The sequence below is a fragment of the Hylobates moloch genome, unplaced genomic scaffold, assembly GCF_009828535.3.
Source record: "Hylobates moloch isolate HMO894 unplaced genomic scaffold, HMol_V3 SCAFFOLD_5, whole genome shotgun sequence".
In the NCBI taxonomy this organism is placed as follows: Eukaryota; Metazoa; Chordata; class Mammalia; order Primates; family Hylobatidae; genus Hylobates; species Hylobates moloch.
The window spans coordinates 98,123,543-98,143,216 of NW_026652280.1; the positions used below are offsets into that span (position 1 = coordinate 98,123,543).

General features: G+C 51.1%; 1 protein-coding gene across 1 annotated transcript; it reads left to right on the forward strand.

Annotated features, from left to right (window-relative positions):
- The first annotated feature begins 7,411 nt into the window (after nt 1–7,411).
- On the forward strand, nt 7,412–15,169 carry ETV3L (ETS variant transcription factor 3 like). The gene is made up of 5 exons (XM_032151919.2): nt 7,412–7,754; nt 7,842–8,079; nt 8,324–8,513; nt 9,237–9,357; nt 14,085–15,169. Exons 1-5 carry the CDS (start codon nt 7,697–7,699, stop codon nt 14,561–14,563), a joined length of 1,086 nt encoding a protein of 361 aa, XP_032007810.1. The 5' UTR covers nt 7,412–7,696; the 3' UTR covers nt 14,564–15,169.
- Nucleotides 15,170–19,674: the final 4,505 nt, after the last annotated feature.

The window sequence follows — 19,674 nt, forward strand, 5'->3', positions numbered from 1 at the left end:
GACAGCAGGTCCAGCCTGCCAATAGGCTCTCCTCCCCCGAGATGGGGCACAGCTGGGGTCAGCTATTGGCAGATACAACTCTTGGGATGAATGGATCAAGTTGGATCCTGGGGCTGACCGAATGCTGGTCTCAGCTATCTCCCTGCCCCAGGGTTCTGTGCCTCAGGGAGCTCTCTGCTGTCATCCCTGTGGCTGAGGTTGAAGACCAGTGGGTGAGGATTGACAATCAGCTGGTGGCTACTACTGGACAGAGGGAGGCAGGTGAGGGTGTGGACCTCACAGCATGGGGACGGGAAGGAGCAAGGGTGGGCAGAGGGCCACCAGGATTGTGCTCCCACCTGATCGGGGCTGGAGTGTTCTGAATTGAAACCTCTGATGGGATGAGAGGATTCTGCCCCACTCACCTACCTCCCTCCCTTCCTCAGACTCTTGGGATCCTTCTCAAGGAACTAGAAGAAGCCTAAAGTCTGAGAACGTGGGTCTCCTGCTTATCACGAGAGCCCCTGTGATGGTGAGGGCAGATCCAGGCTTGTGAGGCTGGAGAGACACAGAGATGATGCTCCCATGGCAGAGAGAAGTCCTGCTCGTCTCCCCAACTCCTTCCCATTGGAGACAAGAGAAGAGCTGGGGAGAGTGGTACCGCTGTCTCTCCACCTCTGAGCCCCATTCTGGTCCTGCCGAAGGGCAGTGGGGCTCCAGTGGGCACAGGGACCAGGGTGCATGGATGCAGCCTTCAATGAGGCTTGGGGCTTAGTGGAAGTTGAAGGTTCTTCTTAAGACTGGGGTTGGAGTTGAGGCTGGAAGTGGACATGAGGGTTGAGGGTTGGGGATTGAGTCAGAAGGTGTCAGAGGCCCCCAGCTGGGGAGAATGTCCTCAGATGCCTGCTTCTCACGCTGCTGTCCTGGTCCCAGTTACTCAGCCCCATGCCGGCCCTGCCAGCTCATCCAGCTCAGCTGTTTGCTCGGAGCTTTCACTTCCTCTCCCTCTGGACTGCTCCTCTGCCACGTCATCGCCTGCTGGAGGGGATTTCTTGTCTCTGTGTTGGGGGGGACAAAGGGAAGGATCGGGGGTGTCCAGGCAGGGGGCTCCCCCAGGCACAGCTGATGGGAATGAGGTTGCCACTAGGGGAAGGTCAAGGGGCGCAGGGGGGATCTGAGGAGGAAGTAAGCGAGTGGGGAGGTGGTGCCGTAAGGGCAGGGCAGGGAAGCTGGGAGGCCTGTGGTCAGTTTCCTTCTCCAAAGCATGGATGAGAGATGGGGGGCAGGAGAGCAAAGACAGACAAGGAAACAGAAAGTAACAAGGGGAGACAGTGACAGAGACAGCAAAACAGAGAGCACCAGGCTGGGAAAGAAGTGGTGAGACAGGCAACACTCCAGAGGAGGGAAATGGGCATTCCAAGGGGCAGGATAGGTAGGGCGATAAAGAGAGAGGCCACAGGATCGGCAGACACAGGAAGTAAGGGCAGAAATGAAGAGACCAAGAGAAACTGGCAGAGGAGAGGACAAGGGAGAAGAGAGAAAAGAGTGGGAAAATATATGGCAAAATCAATAATGGTGGGGAAGAAAGGCCAAGAGAAGGTTGCTGGGTGGGAAGTGGAAAGAAGGAAAAAGAATTAAAGTGGGAGGGAAGAGGAGAGAACAGTGAAGGAGCAAATGAGGTGAAGAAAGATAAACGGGTCAAACAGAGAGACGTGGAGACCGGCAGGTGCCTGAGAGGCAGAGGGATGGGTGCGGAGCTGCAAGCTGGTCTCCAGACACCCTCGTCCCTTCCCCCAGCCCTTGGGTCCCAGAAGGTGTGTGAGGGGATGACCTTCCCCGTGACCTTCAGCTGCCCATCGTGACAGGCCTAGGGGGCAGGGCATTGGAGTGTCTGGGTTTGGATTTCTGCTCCATGGAGTTACACAAACCTTTTAAATCCCACGGCCCCCAGGGACCGAAGAGACAAGAGTTGGAGGTGTCTGCAAGGGGCAGGGGGACTAAGAGGAGGGGCTGGGCAGAGATCTGAGGCTGTATGAGGGGACTGGGCAGTGACAGCAGTCGAGAGGGAGCCTGGAGGGGGGATTGAGGACTGAGGAAAGAGAAGGAGAAGCAGGACTGCTGCTGGACCCCACTCAGGGAGCCTCTCCCAGCTGCGGAGATAGAAGGAAGAGCTGAGGCTGCAGGAGGGAGACAGGGTTCATCTGGCTGATTCCCAGCATCCAGCATCAAAAAGGGGTCCTCTCTATTGCCTGGGCAGGGAGAGACAAGATGCCCTTGGGGTCACTGCCAGCATATCCCTTGGTCAGGGGAGAAGGAAAGAGAGGTTAAGGGGACATGAAGGAAGGGCATCTAGCCCTCTCCTTCCCCCAAATTCCCCAAGGAAAAAGGCGACTAGCTTTGACGCTCCCAGGCCCCCAGCCCCTCTTGCTCTCCTACCTAAGCAGCTTTAACTAATAGCATTAAAGCAGGTCTCAGGACTAACCACTCTCCACTTGGGGCTGAGATCAAGAGGAGAGACCAGAAGCTTCTAATCAGATTGGGGATTTGGTGTAGGGGTGGGGGATGCGGTTTGTTCAGGGCTAACAAGCACAAAATACCCCCTGGAGGTCACCAACGCAGTGTCTCCAAGGGGTTTCTCCCTGCACTGTCGCCCATCTAAGCTGGTTTCTCCACTCTGATCTTTCCATCCCCTAGGCCATATTCTGGACCTCACCTGTGTCCACAGCTTCTGATTTCTGCATCACTCTTTCTCTGTCTGATACTCTCTGATTCACTCTATTTCTCGCTGACACACATGGCCCATCTCTTTCCGCTGCCTTTGTATTTACACACAGTCCCATTTTCCCACTGAATCAATCAAGCAGTCACTGAAAACACTTGGTTTGTCCAATCAATCTGATTATGCAGTCAATCCACTTCAGCACCTTAAAAGGCCCCAACAACAAAGGGACTTTTGATGCAACTTTCCGATTTGTATACATGCAGCATTGGTCTTGAACACTCTGACTTCTTTTTTTTTTTTTTTTTTTTTAAAGATTGTGTAGGTTCTTGTCTTTCTCATCCTTTTTATATTGCTCTCTGCCCATCTGGCTGGCTGTCCTCTGGCTTTCTGGGGACTCTGTGGATAATTTTTCTAGCAAAGAGCCCACATGGAGGGTTTAGACTAGAAGTGCTTCCTTCAGGGCCCAGGGCCTCCCATCAGCCTCACCTCTCTGCTCTGAAGTTTCATCCTCAACTTTTCTGCCCTGATTGACTGATTACAGCTTGGAGCCTGAAGTCAGACAGACCTGTTCCCATCCAGCTCCACCACTTGGCCAGGATCTTATGCAAGTCTCTTAATCTTCTTGAGCCTCAGTTTCCTTAGCATACAAAACAGATAATGCCCATCTCAAAGGGTTATTGTGAAGAGTCAATGAAGTAACATAGGAAAACATGTTAAACCCAAGACTGGGAGCATGATAGGGGCTCAATTCACATTAACTAAAATCTTCAAAAGGTGACCTGTGATTTGGACATTTCCCCTGGCTCCAAGCCCTAGCTTAAGGCTTACTCTCTATTGTTATCTTCAGCATCTGTATTGCTTTTATTAAGTAATGACCTAAAACCTACATGTGTTGTAATGAGCATTTACATTGGCCAAGGGAGTTAATCATATTATTAGTAATCAGAATGATGGTGGTGATGACAATACTAATTGCTTGCTGCTACAACCCTTCAAGAAACACATAGTGCTTAAGAGAAGCCACTTTGATCATTCGAGATTGGGTTATGATCCTTTTTGATTTATGGTTTTCAATACTCATGGGGGCTCTTGGGGAATCAGGGGCTGTGCAGAACCCATGGTTAGAGCTTCCCCAAGCTTTGTGTGTCTAGCCCACAGCACAAGAGGGGAGGAGTGGGAGCGTGGAAGATAGGGGCGGGGTGGGGACAGAATGGGACTACCTCCCCCAGCCTTGAGAGCATCACCACCAGAGCGCGGATTAAAGTGAAGCACATGGAGTTAAGGTTAAGTGCCAAGAACAGCTCTTAGACATGAAGGCAGAACTGAGACCTGGTGTTTTCTGAGTGTTCCCCAGTCAGCTCAGAGGCTCATGTAGAAAAGGAAGGATGGAGGGAAGGCGTTTGGCAGGACTTGTCAGCAGCAAGGATTTCCACACCCAGAACTGGCAAGCTCCTCGGAGACTTAAGGATCCACCAGGGACTCTCACAGACACGGGACAGGTTGGGGAGGAGGCTGCTGGCATCAGGAAGCTTGGACACTTGACCTTGCCTACTCATGCCACTTTGCTTTTGTATTTTGAGTTTTTTTTTCTTTTGGGAGGGTACGGGAGGGGGTGTTGGGAGCCTACCTAGATGGCCGAACATTATAAATCTTGACTCAAGGTCTTGCTTTCCCCTCTTTGATTTAAGAGCTGTATGGCCTTAGGGAAGTTATGCAACCCCTCTGCTACCTCCTGTGAGGTTTCAGTATATGTCTATTTCAATCCCTTAATGTAGTGCAGAGCACACTGAGTGTCTGGTCGGTGGTGGGGTTTATCATTCTCTTCTTGCCAGATCCTAAATCTACCCTAAGGTTTCACACCCTTCAGACCAGAAAACACCATCAGACTCAGCAGGTGCCAGGGCGAGCCATAGGAAATTCTATCAGCTTCCTCCAGAGAACAGTCGTGCCTTGGAATCTCTCAAAACTCACCTCTGCACACTGCCCCATTTCCCAGCCCACTTTCCTAAGGTGAAGCAGAAGAGATCCTAATCAGATTGAGGTTCGACCGAGAAGGAATTTCCAAGTAGACAGGGAAGGAAAGCAAGTTGGAAGAGGAGTGGGGTCATCTGCTTCAGGCGAGGAAAGGAGAGAAGACTCCACAATGTCAGCTGCCAGTTTAGAGACAGAGGGATGAGTAGGATAACCTATTCATGCAGATTCCAGGTGAGCTTGGATCTAGTCACTGCCCTATTCACCTTAATTTCCAGAGACACTCTCAGCTCAGGCCAGAATGTGTGCCTCCAATCTCCCACCCCTAACTGCCTGTCTGTCAGTTTACATCCCTGGCACTGAGCATTCCCTGGGAAAGGGAGAGCGAGAGACCAGATGATTTGGTGCCAGGAGTGGGAGGTGCCAGGATTCTTACAACCCGAAGTGTCTAGGGTTCCCTGACTTTCTGACATCCACAGCCTCTTTTTGCTGCATCCCATGGGTTTTGTGGGTTCTCACTGCTCAAAGTATGGTCTGCAGACCGGCAGCAGCAGCATCACCTAGGAGCTTGTTAGAAGCGCAGAGTCTTGGTTGGGTGTGGTGGCTCACGCCTGTAATCCCAGCACTTTGGGAGGCCAAGGCAGGCGGATCACTTAAGGTCAGGAGTTTGAGACCAGCCTGGCCAACATGATGAAACCCCATCTCTACTAAAAATACAAAAATTAGCCAGGCGTGGTGACGGGTGACTGTAGTCCTAGCTACTTGGGAGGCTGAGGTTGGAGAATTGCTTGTACCTGGAGGTTGCAATGAGCTGAGATCATGCCACTGCACTCCAGCCTGCATGACAGAGTGAGACTCTGTCTCCAAAAAAAATAGAAGTACAGAGTCTTAGGTCCCCCAAATCCCAGATTGTATTTTAAAGAGAACTTCAGATCATTCCTATTCACATTAGAGTCTGAAAAGCACCAATATAGTTTTTTTTTTTTTTTTTTAAGTCTTAAGGCAACTCAGTATATGAGAAAGTGCTATGGATTAGGAGTCAGGGGGCAGGGCAGCTAACTCACCATCTGTCTTTGGTCAAGTCACTTTCCCTGTCTGAGCCTCCTCTGGAAAGTGAGGAAGCAACTCCAGACAAATCCTCACATGCCCTCCAGACCTCACAGCCTAATAAGTTCTCGCTGAGAGTACTGCACACTAACTCCATCGGAGATGGAGAGCCAGGCCCGGGTCACGTAACCCTGTTCACAGGCAGTCCTAAGTGCCCAGGAACCTCCCAATGCCTTGGCCCACCAGCAGCAGGTCCCATGTGCTTCATCCCCACGGCAGCCTCTCCCATCCCTCCTCAGTCCCTTTGCATATTGTTTCATCTTCCATTAGTTATAGTGGAAACCAGCCTTTTGCACCATCCAGAAGGCTTTCTGTTCCATCCAGAAGGCTTTAGAGCTTAGACTTTTTTTTCTCTTTTCCTATATCAGGCAAGTCTATCTCACTAGGGCTCATTCCATAAACTCCCCACCCTTCTCAGTGGAGAACCACAAGATTCCCAGTTCCTGTCCATGGTTCACCAATTCAACAAGTATCTATAAAGCACCTTTGAGTACGAGGTCCTGTGCTATGATGGGATCTGGGGAGCCAGCAGAGGAGAACAAGACAGCTAGGGTTCCTGATCTCGGAGCTGACACTCTGAGTGGGATACAGATGTTCAACAAAGAAGACACCATCTATAAGTCCATCACCATTCATTCATTCGATCAGCAATCATTTATTGAACACCTATTTTGTGCCAGGCCCTTGGGACTGGCAAAAAAAAGCCCATAAAAATTCCTGCTCGGCCAGGCGTGGTGGCTCACACCTGTAATCCTAGCACTTTGGGAGGCGGAGGCAGGCGGATCACCTGAGGTCAGGAGTTCCAGACCAACCTAGCCAACAGGGTGAAACCCTGTCTCTACTAAAAATACAAAAATATGCTGGGCGTGGTGGTGGGCACATGTAATCCCATCTACTCAGGAGGCTGAGGCAGAAGAATCGCTTGAACCTGGGAGGTGGAGGTTGCAGTGAGCCGAGATCTCACCACTACACTCCAGCCTGGGCGACAGAGCAAGACTCCATCTCAAAGAAACTAACAAACAAACAAAAAAACCAAATTCCTGCTTGTCTCAAATGTGAAATTGTTTGAAATACTGTAAAGGCGGCCAGGTGCAGTGGCTCACACCTGTAATCCCAGCACTTTGGGAGGCCGAGGTGGGCGGATCACTAGGTCAGGAGTTCGAGATCAGCCTGGCCAACATGGTGAAACCCCATCTCTACTAAAAATAAAAAATAAAAAAAAATAGCTGGGCATGATGGCATGCACCTGTAATCCCAGCTACTCGGGAGGCTGAGGCAGGAGAATTGCTTGAATCAAGGAGGCAGAGGTTGCCTTGAGCCGAGATTGCCCCATTGCACTCCAGCCTGGGCGACAGGGCGAGACTCTGTCTCAAAAAAAAAAAAAAAGAAAGAAAAAAAAAAGAAATACTGTAAAGGCGCAGGTATGTGTATATGCCACCTCCTTCCCACTCAAGATTTAGAATGATCCCATGATTAATTACATTTTCTTTTGTCTTCTCTTGGGAAAAACTCCAATCCTGTTAAGCCCTAAGAAGAGATCTCATTCTCTGTCTAAATCCCTCAGCAGGGGCAGGATATAGGACCCTTTGCACTTCTCTCCATCTATATAAGTAGCTCAGCCGGAAGCCCTGAGTCCGAGTCAGCCCTGGGCAGTGGGGAGGTCCCCAGAGGAGGCTGGGCCCTGTCTGGGTATGGGGAAGCTTGCTGCCTCTGGTTCCCTTTTCTCCCCTTCACTGGCAACCTCTTGTCCCTTCCCTTTTCTCTCTTTCTTTCCTGACCCTCTCCCTTCCTTCCTTTTTTCCCTCCGTTTTTCCTTCCTCTTTCACTGTTCTCCCCTCTGCCTCCTTCCTTCCCTTCCTCTTAAGTGGTGACCATTTCCCCAACGCCCAGACACAGCCCACCTCGCCGGAGTGGACCATGCACTGCAGCTGCTTGGCTGAGGGCATCCTAGCCACCCCCAGCAACTGGATCTCAGGTGAGCCTCTTGGCCAGGTCTACCCCCTGCTCCAACGGTGGCCTAGGGCAGGGCCTCCAGAGCCCTCACTCTCCCCTCTCCACCCAGGCTTGGCCTTCCCTGACTGGGCCTACAAAGCCGAGTCGTCCCCAGGCTCCCGGCAGATCCAGCTGTGGCACTTCATCCTGGAGCTGCTGCAGAAGGAAGAGTTCCGCCATGTCATCGCCTGGCAGCAGGGAGAGTACGGGGAATTTGTCATCAAGGATCCAGATGAGGTGGCCCGCCTCTGGGGCCGCAGGAAATGCAAACCACAGATGAATTATGACAAGCTGAGCCGGGCCCTCAGGTGAGAGGAGGCGGCTGACATAGCCAAAGATGGGAGAGTTCAAGGAAAAGAGCCGTCGTTCTGGCACCCCTGCTGATTCCCACCCCTCCAAGGCTTGGGAAGTGTCCTGGCCTGTGGTGAGCTGCCTAGTGGTTCTCGGGGAACAGCTTAGGGTCAGCCCAGCTAGGGAGGAGAATGTGACTGGGTCCCTGACTCTATTCTCTGACCACTGGGCCAACTCTATTCTCAACTTCGAATTTTCCAGATATTACTACAATAAGAGGATCCTGCATAAGACCAAAGGCAAAAGGTTCACATACAAGTTCAACTTCAGCAAGCTCATCGTAGTCAACTATCCTTTGTGGGAAGTGCGGGCGCCGCCATCCCCCCACTTGCTGCTGGGGTCCCCTGCCCTGTGTCGGCCAGCGCTGGTGCCCATGGATGTGCAGAGTGAGGTAAGAGCAGAGGTGGCCCCTGTCTCAGGGCTCCACCAGATTCTGCCCCTCTGCCCAGGAGGCTCCCCACCCTCCTCTTTGCCTCTGGGGCCCATCAGCCTCCAGTTTTCTTCTCGTCCTGCATCCGAGACCCCGAGTGCCCCAGAGGCAGGGGTATGAACAATCCAGGTGGCACAGGACCCACCTGTGAGAAAGGGTGGCTCCTTCTGTGCTAGGCGCCACTCCTTTAGGGATGGATCAGAGGGAAGGGCCCAGGACAGCTGAGACTGTAGGCAGCCGTGGCAGTGGGCTTTTAACAATTGGTATGAGAGGCTAGGCATGGTGGCTCACGCCTGTAATCCCAGCACTTTGGGAGGACAAGGTGGACGGATCATTTGAGGTCAGGAGTTCGAGACCAGGCTGGACAAAGTGGCAAAACCCCATCTCCACTAAAAATATAAAAGTAGCTGGGCATGGTGGCACATGTCTGTAATCCCAGCTACTAGGGAGGCTGAGGCAGGAGAATCACTTGAACCCAGGAGGCAGAGGTTGCAGTGAGCCAAGATGGCGCCACTGCACTCCAGCCTGGGTGACAGAGCAAGACTCCAACTCAAAAAAAAAAAAAAAAAAATCGGTATGAGAGTATTTCATTGTTTTAGCAACTGGCTGACGGTACCAGAGTATACTGGAGGATACATGCCAAGAAGAGCCCATCACACCTCACACCTACTTCTCACCCCTCAGCTCCTGCACAGCGTGCTGTTCGCCCATCAGGCCATGGTGGAGCAGCTGGCGGGACAGCAGACCCCCCCGGGGCCACCAGAGGCCTCTGGGGATACGAAGGGGAGCAGCGGCAGCGTCCACCGTGAGTGCTCAAGGCTGGGAGGGCCCAGGGGATCTTAGCCAGAGGAGGGAGGGCCCTCCTGGCTGAGTACATGGCTGAGGGGGCATGAGATAAGGGATACTATGTAACTCATTCATTCATTCGACCAACATTTATTGAACACCAGCTATTTACTGGGTGTGGGGGTTCAGAGATGAAAGGCTCAAGAGGCTCAGAACCTAGTGGGGAGTAGAGATGGGATTACTGCTGGCAACTGCTGCTGGCATTCAGGTAAGCACTAGATGCTGTACATTCAGGCCCAGAGAAGGAGCTGGGGCTTCCCAGAGGACACAACACTGGGGCAGGTGAAGGAGGTGTAAAAAGATGCCTAAGCAGAGGGAATAGCATTTATTTATTCTTTTTTTTTTTTTTTTTGAGACAGAGTCTCACTGTTGCCCAGGCTGGAGCACAGTGGCAGGATCTCAGCTCACTGCAGCCTCTGCCTCCCGGGTCAAGTGACTCTCATGCCTCAGCCTCCCGAGCAGCTGGGACTACAGGCATGTAGCACCATGCCTGGCTAATTTTTGCAATTTTAGTAGAGACAGGGTTTCGCCATGTTGGCCAAGCTGGTCTCGAACTCCTGCCCTCAGGTAATCCGCCCGCCTCAGCCTCCCAAAGTGCTGGGATTACAGGTGTGAGCCACCACACCGTCAGAAATAGCATTTATAAAGCAAAAAGCTGTGAACAAGTGTAGCAAATCTGGAGAACTGCTGGTAGGTTGCTGTTGGAGAGCAAGTCTTGTGATGGAGTGGGAACAAGCAGGATGGATGAGAGACGCGGCTGGCAAGGCAAACAGGTGTCAGGCCACAGAGGCCTCACAAGCCATGCTAAGGGAGCAGGACTTTCTGCTGTGGGCAGGAGGGACTGGGAGGGAGATCCATGGTCAGACTTTCATTTTATTTTATTTTATTTTATTTTATTTTATTTTATTTTATTTTATTATTTTATTTTATTTTATTTATTTTATTTTATTATTTTGTTTTATTTTATTTTTTATTTTTTGAGACGGAGTTTCACTCAGGCTGGAATGCAATGCAATTTCAGCCCAGGCTGGAATGCAATGGCACAATCTTGGCTCACTGCAACCTCCGTCTCCCAGGTTCAAGCGATTATCCTGCCTCAGCCTCCCAAGTAGCTGGGATTACAGGCATGCGCCACCACCCTGGCTAATTTTGTATTTTTAGTAGAGACCGGGTTTCTCTATGTTGGTCAGGCTGGTCTTGAACTCCTGACCTCAGGTGATCCGCCCACCTTGGCCTCCCAAAGTGCTGGGATTACAGGCGTGAGCCACTGCGCCCAGCCAGACTTTCATTTTATAAAGATGACTGTGTGTGTGTAGAGTTTGGGTTGGCGGAGGCATAAGACTGGAGTTGGGAGGCTTTTGAAGATAATCGAGGCAGGAGATGATGGGGCGGTAACCAAGACAAGGACCATGGGATGAAGAAGGAGGTTCAGCTGGAGAGAGACTGGGAAGATAGAGTTCATTCACTCATTCACTCACTCATTCATTTCTTCTTTCAACAGATGCTTAATGACTTCCTGTTTAATGTGCCAGGCACTGTCCTAGGGGCTGGGGAGCCAATGTGAGCAACACTGCCTTTATAGGACTTATAGGCAAGGCGGGTGCAGATACTCAACTAATGATCAATAAGTGATTATAACTGTGCTAACTGCTGCAAAGGAAAAGTGCTGGGTGCCGAGGGCATCAGGGAAGACTTCCTTGACAAAGTGACACTTGAGATGACACCCAAATTGTACATGAGTATCCGCTTAGCTCAGACGGAGTAGGGAGAGCATGGCAAGCGAGAGAACAGTGTGTGCAATGGCCCTGGGACAGAGGGACTGGGAGAAGGCCAGTGCAGAAGCACATGGCCATTGAGTGGGAGGAGAAGGTGGAAATGTAGGCAGACATCAGCTCTTACAGAGGCTGTGAGCTGGGAACTGACAATATCAGATTTTCTGTGAAAAAGATCACAGAGACACTCGGCCAAACCAAGGCTCTTGTGCAGAGGTCAAAGAATTGCCCCTCCACTCCAGCCAATTTCATGGAAGAAGGATCCATGGCCTTCACCCCACCCCTGAGCTGCTGGGGGCCCAAGCTCTGCACCCGTGGGAGTGCAGCTGAGTCCATGGGTGTGGGGTGCTCCAGAGCCTGCTGGGACTCGCCGGGCCTGGTCTGGCAGCCTGGAGCTAAATAGCACCTGAACAGCCCTCCCTGTTTCTCCACCACCACCCACCCCTTCCCAGCTCTGGGAATGCCTTGGGCAGAGAGCTTCTCTCTTTGGGAAACTATAAGGGAAAGAAAAGTGTTCCCTCTCCAGGTGGATAGTGTTAGAAAAAAAAAGAAAAGAAAGAAAGAAAAAAGTGTTCCCTCCCAGGCCCCATTTGGAGTGGGCTATTTTGCACCTCCCTCCCCTCTGCAGGCAAACACACATGCCCTGCCTATGCTTGGGCCCTAAGGGATGCTAAGCATGTGTAGGTCACCAGAAGATTGGAAGCAGCCACATGCCCCACTTCTAGATTGAGATTCCAGAAGCCTGTGCCAGCCCCTCACCTCCACCCTCACTCAGAGCATTTGGTGCCAAGAAAGGAAGCTGCTTCTGGAAGTGCCAGGTCTATTGAGCCGGAGGCAGGGAGCTGCAGGGCCAGTGCCGGGAAAGGTTGGGAACCGATGGAAGAATGAGAGGAGGACTCTTAGAAATAAAAATATCTCTTCCACATGCCCTCAGGAGCCCTGAGGGACACAGCCTTCCTGTGCAACAGCAGTCTCCACCTCATCTAAGGACCCAAGGAAAAGAACAATGACCCAGAGACACGGTGCTCTGACAGGGGCCTCCACACTTGTTCTCCTAGAGGCTCACTGTCATCTGATTCAGAATTTTTTTATCAATACATTGGACATATTAATAATAATAATTTTTTTTTTTTTTGAGATGGAGTTTCACTTTTGTTGCCCAGGCTGGAGTGCAATGGCATGATCTTGGCTCACCGCAACCTCTGCCTCCCGGGTTCAAGCGATTCTCCTGTCTCAGCCTCTCAAGTAGCTGGGATTACAGGTGCACGCCACCACGCCCGGCTAATTTTTGTATTTTTAGTAGAGACGGGGTTTCATCATATTGGTCAGGCTGGTCTCGAACTCCTGACCTCAGGTGATCCACTCACCTCGGCCTTCCAAAGTGCTGGGATTACAGGCGTGAGCCACCGCACCCGGCCTGTTTTTCCAGTTTTATTCACTATAGCCCAATCAATGTGACTAGGTTGGGTTGATGCTTGTTCTTTTAGTTGAATGATGTGGTCTTGCTAAGAAAAGTGTGGAATTGCAGTTAGGCTTTTTGAAATACAGAAAGTGATGTGAAGTTCTAGAGTCATCTCCAAGGCCCCCAGCTGGGAGGCCCTATTGTAGGGCCCTGGCAGGGTTGGAGAGGGAAAGAGGCAGGATTAGAAGCAGCAGGAAGAAGGAAGCCTTTTTGGAGGTGGAAAGTTATGGACCAGAGTGAGACAGAGAAGAAGGAGGCTGGGGCTCCCCATGCCTGCCCTGGGCCTCCCGTCACGCACTCTGCAGGGCCCCTTCTTACCCATGACACAGCTTAATCTAAGCTAGGAGAGGGGATTTTATGGATGAAGAAACAGAGGACTGCAAATTTAAATGACAAGGCCAAGGCCACACAACCAGTTCTTTGCCCGGCTAGACTGGAGGCCCTTGCTGCAGGGGCAGGGAGTGAAGAATGGATCCATTGAGATATAGCAGAGAATATCGTTCCCTTATTCACTGGACACATTTTTCTTGAGCACTGATTACGTCCAGACTGGGTAGATTCGAGGGAAAATAAAACAAATACAGCTCCTGCCCCCAAAGAGTTGGGCTCACAGACATTAAATAAAGAGCACACAAATGACCACATGACCCTAACTCAGCCGAGTGCCCTTGGAGGAGAGGTTCATGGAGGGATGAGAGCAGGCAGCAGGCACTCTCGCCTAGGCTAGGAGTCTCAGAAGGCTTCTCCAAAGAGTGGTATTTATGATGAGGTCTAAAGAAAAGCAGAAAAGGGGCTGTGCGCGGTGGCTCACGCTTGTAATCCCAGCACTTTGGGACGCCAAGGCAGGTGGATCACCTGAGGTCAGGAGTTCGAGACCAGCCTGACCAATATGGTGAAATCCTGTCTCTACTAAAAAATACAAAAATTAGCCGGACATGGTGGCATGCACATGTAGTCTCAGCTACTCGGGAGGCTGAGACACGAAAATTGCTTGAACCCGGGAGGCGGAGATTGCAGTGAGCCAAGATCATGCCACTGCACTCCAGCCTGGGCGACAGAGCAAGACTCTGTCTAAAAAAAAAAGAAAGAAAGAAAGAAAAAAGAAAGAAAAGCATGAAAGGAAGGGCAAGCCTGGCAACATGGCGAGACTCCATCTATACAAAAAACACAAAAATTAGCTGGGCATGGTGGTACGTGCCTGTAGTCCCAGCTACTCAGCAAGCTGAGGTGGGAGGATCATTTGAACCCAAGAGGGGTTCAAGCCTACACTGCAGCCTGGGTGACAGAGAGAGACTCTCTCTCAAAAAAATAAGACAGAAAGAAAAGGAAGGGCAGTGGGGCGAGGAAGACAGACTTCCAAGCAAGAAATAAGAAGGCCTGGGAAATGGGAGGAGCAAGGGGCATCTGCAAGAGGTTGGGCTCCCTTGACCCTTTCTCTCTTTCTTTCTCTAGGACTTGGCTCTGCCCCAGGCCCCCGTCGGCTGGGCCCTTGCTGCCATTTGGGGAGCGTCCAAGGCGAGCTGCCTGGTGTTGCCTCCTTCACCCCTCCCCTCCCGCCCCCTCTGCCCTCCAACTGGACCTGCCTCTCGGGGCCCTTCTTGCCTCCTCTCCCGCCAGAGCAGCAGCTCCCAGGGGCTTTTAAGCCAGACATCCTGCTCCCAGGACCTAGGAGCCTCCCAGGGGCCTGGCGTTTTCCAGGGCTTCCTCTCTTGGCAGGGCTGGGACAGGGTGCGGGTGAGAGGCTTCAGCTCTTGTCCCTCAGGCCCGAGGGGCTGGAAGTAAAGCCTGCTCCCATGATGGGGGCAAAGGGATGCCTGGATCCCAGGGAGGGCTTCTGCCCAGAGACCCGCAGACTCAAAACTGGGGAGGAAAGCCTTACCTCCCCCAATCTGGAGAACCTCAAAGCAGTGTGGCCCTTGGATCCTCCTTAACTAGAGAGGAAGGTGGGAAGCTGGGGAGGAGTCCTCCAAAGTCCATCTCTCCTCTTGCCCACTGCCTCTGGGTTAGCCCCTTCCCCTGGCTGGACATGGGCTGAAATTGCCAGATTCGAAGGGGTGGAGTTGGACCCAAGGTGGGGAGCATTGCAGGGAAGGTGTGAATGTGGAAATGGGAAAAACCAAGACAGGGTGGCCCTCCTCTTTCACCATATTGATAATCAGGCTAAGGAGACATTCCTAATCTCAACTTTTCTTCAGGGAGATGAGAATAAAGTTTCCATAATTTCCATCCTACCCACATAAGGGGGAAAATTAAGAGTCTAGCCTGGGGAGAGGACAGGGGCGGTTGTGTTCCCTGAGTCTTCTCTGGGGCCCATCTCCCCATTCTGGGCTAAGGTCTCCAGCCCCTTTCTCATCCCTCCATGCAACTTCTCTCCCATCCCTCTGATTTCTGAGACCCTGGAAACCCCTGTCCCATGCAGGCACTTCCTCCTCTCTCCATCTCCCCAGGACCCAGGCAGGTGGGGTAGGGAGACACTGGCCTTCTCTGCTCTGTAATACTCCACTGTGACCATGAATAAAATGCCCTTGCAAAGTGTCCTCTGGTTGACCCCCACCCCCGCCCCGCTGTGGACCCCCATCCTCCCACTGTGCTCCTCCTGCGTTCTGGTCTGGTGTGATGGGAAAGGGCCCAAGCAGGAGTTTGGAGGAGGACCTGAGGCCTGGAGTGGAGCTACACACCCCACCAGCCAGTCTCTTCCCTCCTGCCAGCATCTCCTCTCAGAGAGAAAGGCTGGAAGGAAGCCAGGGCATGAGGAGCTTCCTGGGCACAGTGGGAAACCCGCCTCAAAGGAGGAACTTCAGACTACAGCAGGGGTCCTTAAAGAATGGCCCTCAGATCCCTGTGGACCACCTTGGAGCAGAAGGGTTGGGTGAGGAGGAGGGCGCTGTCAGGGGCCCCTTTTCCTCTACACCCCAGGCCCTAAGAATGCCAAGCAGAGCAGCAGTGAGGCATCAGGTGCTTGGGAAGTAGGGGACATGTGACAGAGAGGGTCTTTTGCCCAAACAAGGACATGCCAACAGAGAGGGGTGCCCCAGGAGCCACGACTGTCGATCCCATCACCCTACTGTCTCTAGGCTGCCAATTACAAGCCTAGGATTTGTCCCCACTCCCTTTCTATGACATGGAGCATGGACTTGTGTGGCACAGAGGGCCCCTTTACTCAATGTTTGCCCCTGTTCCTCAGTCCCAGGAGTAGGTGCATCCCTCTCAGGGACACCCTGAGCACATGCTTCTGCAGCCTCTCAGCCCTTTTTAGTGGCATATGCATGGCCACAGGGCCACACATGGAACTGGGAAAGGAGAGACCCAGAGGGGGGCAGGATAAGCCCTCGCTCCTCAGGAAGGTGGTGATGGACACAGCACACAGGTCCTGGGTTTCCAAGCTGGATCTAGGCCAGGAGAAAGGATCTATGAGAGTTCTTCGTCTCAGTCTCCCTCCTTCATGCCAGATGCCAAGAAAGTGGGGACCACAGAGTTTCTCTCCCGAGAATTCCCAGCGCTACAGTGAAAACTGTTTCTCACTTGCCCCCAAAGCCACAGGCCCATCCCTGGCCCTGCAGGAAGGACGAGCCCCCAGGGGCTTTCCCATCACCCTGCCCAGTTTTGGGAGACAAAGAGCTAGTGTTGTCTGCTCCAGCATAAGGAACTGGATGGTTTTGTCATGGGGTTTGGGCCCTGTTCAGAGAGACCAGCCCCTGGGACAGAATTGTTCTCCTTCATGGGGACCCTCACATGCCCCTCTGCCTGACCCCACCCCTCTTCAGTGCTTTGTGGTATCTGTGACCCTCACGTCTCAGGCAATGGGAAATGCCTTGAGGTCACTCTTCTAAAATTTCTCTTTGGAGTAGGTGAACCCGGGAGACTAAAAGCTCAGCCCCAGAGGACTTACATTTCCAGGTGTTGCACTCTGCGTTTAGGCAATAGATTCGAGTGGAGCAGACTTTTTCAACCTTGGCACTGTTGATATTTTCGGCTGCATAATTCTTTGTAGTGAGCGGCTGTCCTGTGCATTCCTGGGCGTTTAGCAGCATCTGGTGCCCCTACTCAGTAGATTCCAGGAGCAACTTCCCCCACCCGGTTAGGACAACCAAACTGTCTCCAGACATTGGTAAATGTCTCCTGGGGAGAGGGGAGAAACTGCTCCCAGTGGAGAACCACTTAAGTAGAGAAAGCCTTCAGCAAATCCAGATGTTCTGGCAAAAATGGGAACTAGGTTCCTCGGACTCAGAAGACTGTTGGTCTCCACAAGGCAAGAGTGCCCTCTGGTGGCCAGAGTCAGTATCGGCGGTCCAGAGGAGCTCAGAGCCCCCGCATAGGCTGGGTGCAGAGCCCACAGCCGACTCTGAGGTGAAGGGGTGATGCCCACCTTGGAATCCTCTGAGAGGAGGAAGAGAGTTGCAGAATAAAAACATTTTATGAGAACCTTCCCATTTCAAACCCCCTTAGCAAATCATGGACTATCCCCCAAAGGCGTACAGGTCCAACGTAGCAACACACTCTGCAGCCTGTTTGTTTCCGGTGCAACCAGGTGACATCACATCCTCTGGCCATCTGTGACTGTGACTGTCAGCCTCACCTGGGGATAGAATGCTGTGGATGCTCAGCCTTCTTCCAGGACAGTGGACACCGGGCCAAGACACAGCAGAGTCAACTCACCTGCCAGCCCTGCTCCTGGGCACTCGGCTCCACTGTACCAAAGGCACGTGCAGACACACACCTGGGCCTCGGGAGTTTCAGGGAGTCAGACTCCCAGGTTGCACTGTTAGGAATCAGAAGGGACCTTTGAGAGCATCAAGTTCAAGTCCCATAACTTCACAGGCCCAGGGAGAAAAAGGTACTTGTTCAAAACCAAACGAGAGAAGAATCAAATGTAGAACATACATTTCCTAATTATCACTTAATGTTCTTTCCATTTCACCATGACCACTCAATTAGAGAATCGAAAATCCCTTAGAAATGAGTATATATGTTAAAAGAAAAGTTTTAAAATTTATTCCTGAGTGATTTATTATTTATTTTGAGACACCGTCTCACTTTGTCTCGCAGGTTGGAGTGCAGTGGCATGATCTCAGCTCACTGCAACCTCCACCTCCTGGGTTCAAGTGATTCTACTGCCTCAACCTCCCGAGTAGCTAGGATTACAGGGGCGGGCCACCATGCCAGGCTCATTTTTGTATTTTTACAAATACAAAATTTGTCTCAAACTCCTAACCTCAGGTGATCTGCCCACCTTGGCCTCCCAAAGTGCTGGGATTACAGGCATGAGCCACTGCACCCAGCCCTGTGTTTTTGTTTTTGTTTTTTTTCTGAGATGGAATATTGTTCTGTTGTCCAGGCTGGAGTGCAGTGGTGCAATCTTGGCTCATTGCAACCACTGCCTCCTGGGTTCAAGGAATTCTCCTGCCTTGCTTTCCTAATTTTTGTGTTTTTAGTAGAGAAGGGGTTTCACCATGTTGACCAGGCTGGTCTCGAACTTCCGACCTCATGATCCACCCACCTCGGCCTCCCAAAGTGATAGGCATGAGCCACTGCACTCAGTCCCTGTGTGATTTTTACCATGACCATAGTAGTAAGCATTTTCCTTTTTGTGTGCATTGTGGCACTTGATTACATATCATCTTGTGTTGTCCTCTAATTGTCTCGTGTGCATGAATATTGTGTCCCCATAAAGCTGGTATTCTCGGGGTAGTGCAGCACACTTGTTAGATGGAAGGTGGTTGGTCACTAGAACACTTAATTAGCATGTGGAAGAGGTCTTGGAGGTTTTGTTTGTTTGTTTGTTTTGAGATAGAGTCTCGCTCTGTTGCCCAGGGCCTGGGCTGGAGTTGCAGTGATCTCGGTTCACTGCAACCTCCGCCTCCAGGTTCAAGCAATTCTCCTGGCAGCCTCCTGAATAGTTGAGATTATAGGCACCCACCACCATGCCCAGCTAAGTTTTGTATTTTTAGTAGAGACAGGTTTTTGCCTTATTGGCAAAGCTGATCTCAAACTCCTGGCCTCAAGTGATTAGTTCCCTGGGCCTCCCAAAGTGCTGGGATTACAGGCGTGAGCCACCGTGCCCGGCCCGCCTTGGAAATTTAAAAACAAAAACAAAAGCAAAGTATTTACTGTCCTGAGTTGTTGGTGAGAGTGAGGACAATCCCTGTCCTCCCCCTTTCATCCCCTAATGAAGACCCTGACCCAGGGGGAAGAAAAACATTCAAGCCCAATATACATATTTTATACATAAGATTTCAGTGCTCCACATCTTGTCCCACGGGAAAGTCCTCAGGGGCCATAACATGCATGGAGCTGTCATCTGCTATAACAACGCCTTCTTCTGGAATACCTCGTGAAGGACCTGCCTGAGGCATTCCTGATTTGCCCAAATAGACATGGCTAATACTATACATGCTGCTCCATAACACAATATTTCATGGATGTCTTCCCAATTAAATACATAAAAATAAACAGTCATGCATTGCTTAATGACAGGGATACATTCTGAAAAAAATGCATTGTTAGGCAATTTTGTCTTTGAACAAACATCATAGGGTATATTTACACAAACCTAGATGGTACAGGCTGCCACACACCTAGGCTGCACATGGCCTATTGCTCCTAGGCTACAAACCTTACAGCATGTTACTGTGCTAAATACCATAGGCAGTTGTAATACAATGATAAGTACTGGGTATCTAAACACAGAAAAGATACAGTAAAAATACAGCACAAGAGGTAGAAAATGGTACACCTGTAGAGCACATTTTGCCATGAATGGAGCTTGGAGGACTGGCAGTTGCTCTGGATAGGTCGGTGAGTGAGTGTTGAATCAATGTGAAGCCTGAAGGTATTACTGTACACTACTGTAGACTGTATAAACACTATACACTTAGGCTACACTCAATTGATTTAAAAGATTTTTTTCTGCAATAATAAACTAACCTTAGCTTACTGTAACTTTTTTACTTTTTATTTTATTTTATTTGTTTTATTCATCTATTATTATATATATATTTTTTTTTTTTGGAGACAGAGTCTTGCTCTGTGGCCCAGACTGGAG

What these genes read in the sequence shown, in the direction of transcription:
- ETV3L (XM_032151919.2), top strand. Translation starts at nt 7,697, where the DNA reads ATGCACTGCAGCTGCTTGGCTGAGGGCATCCTAGCCACCCCCAGCAAC. An exon ending in CCCCAGCAACTGGATCTCAG is followed by an intron (nt 7,755 to 7,841) that starts GTGAGCCTCTTG and finishes CTCTCCACCCAG; the next exon opens with GCTTGGCCTTCCCTGACTGG. An exon ending in AAGCTGAGCCGGGCCCTCAG is followed by an intron (nt 8,080 to 8,323) that starts GTGAGAGGAGGC and finishes CGAATTTTCCAG; the next exon opens with ATATTACTACAATAAGAGGA.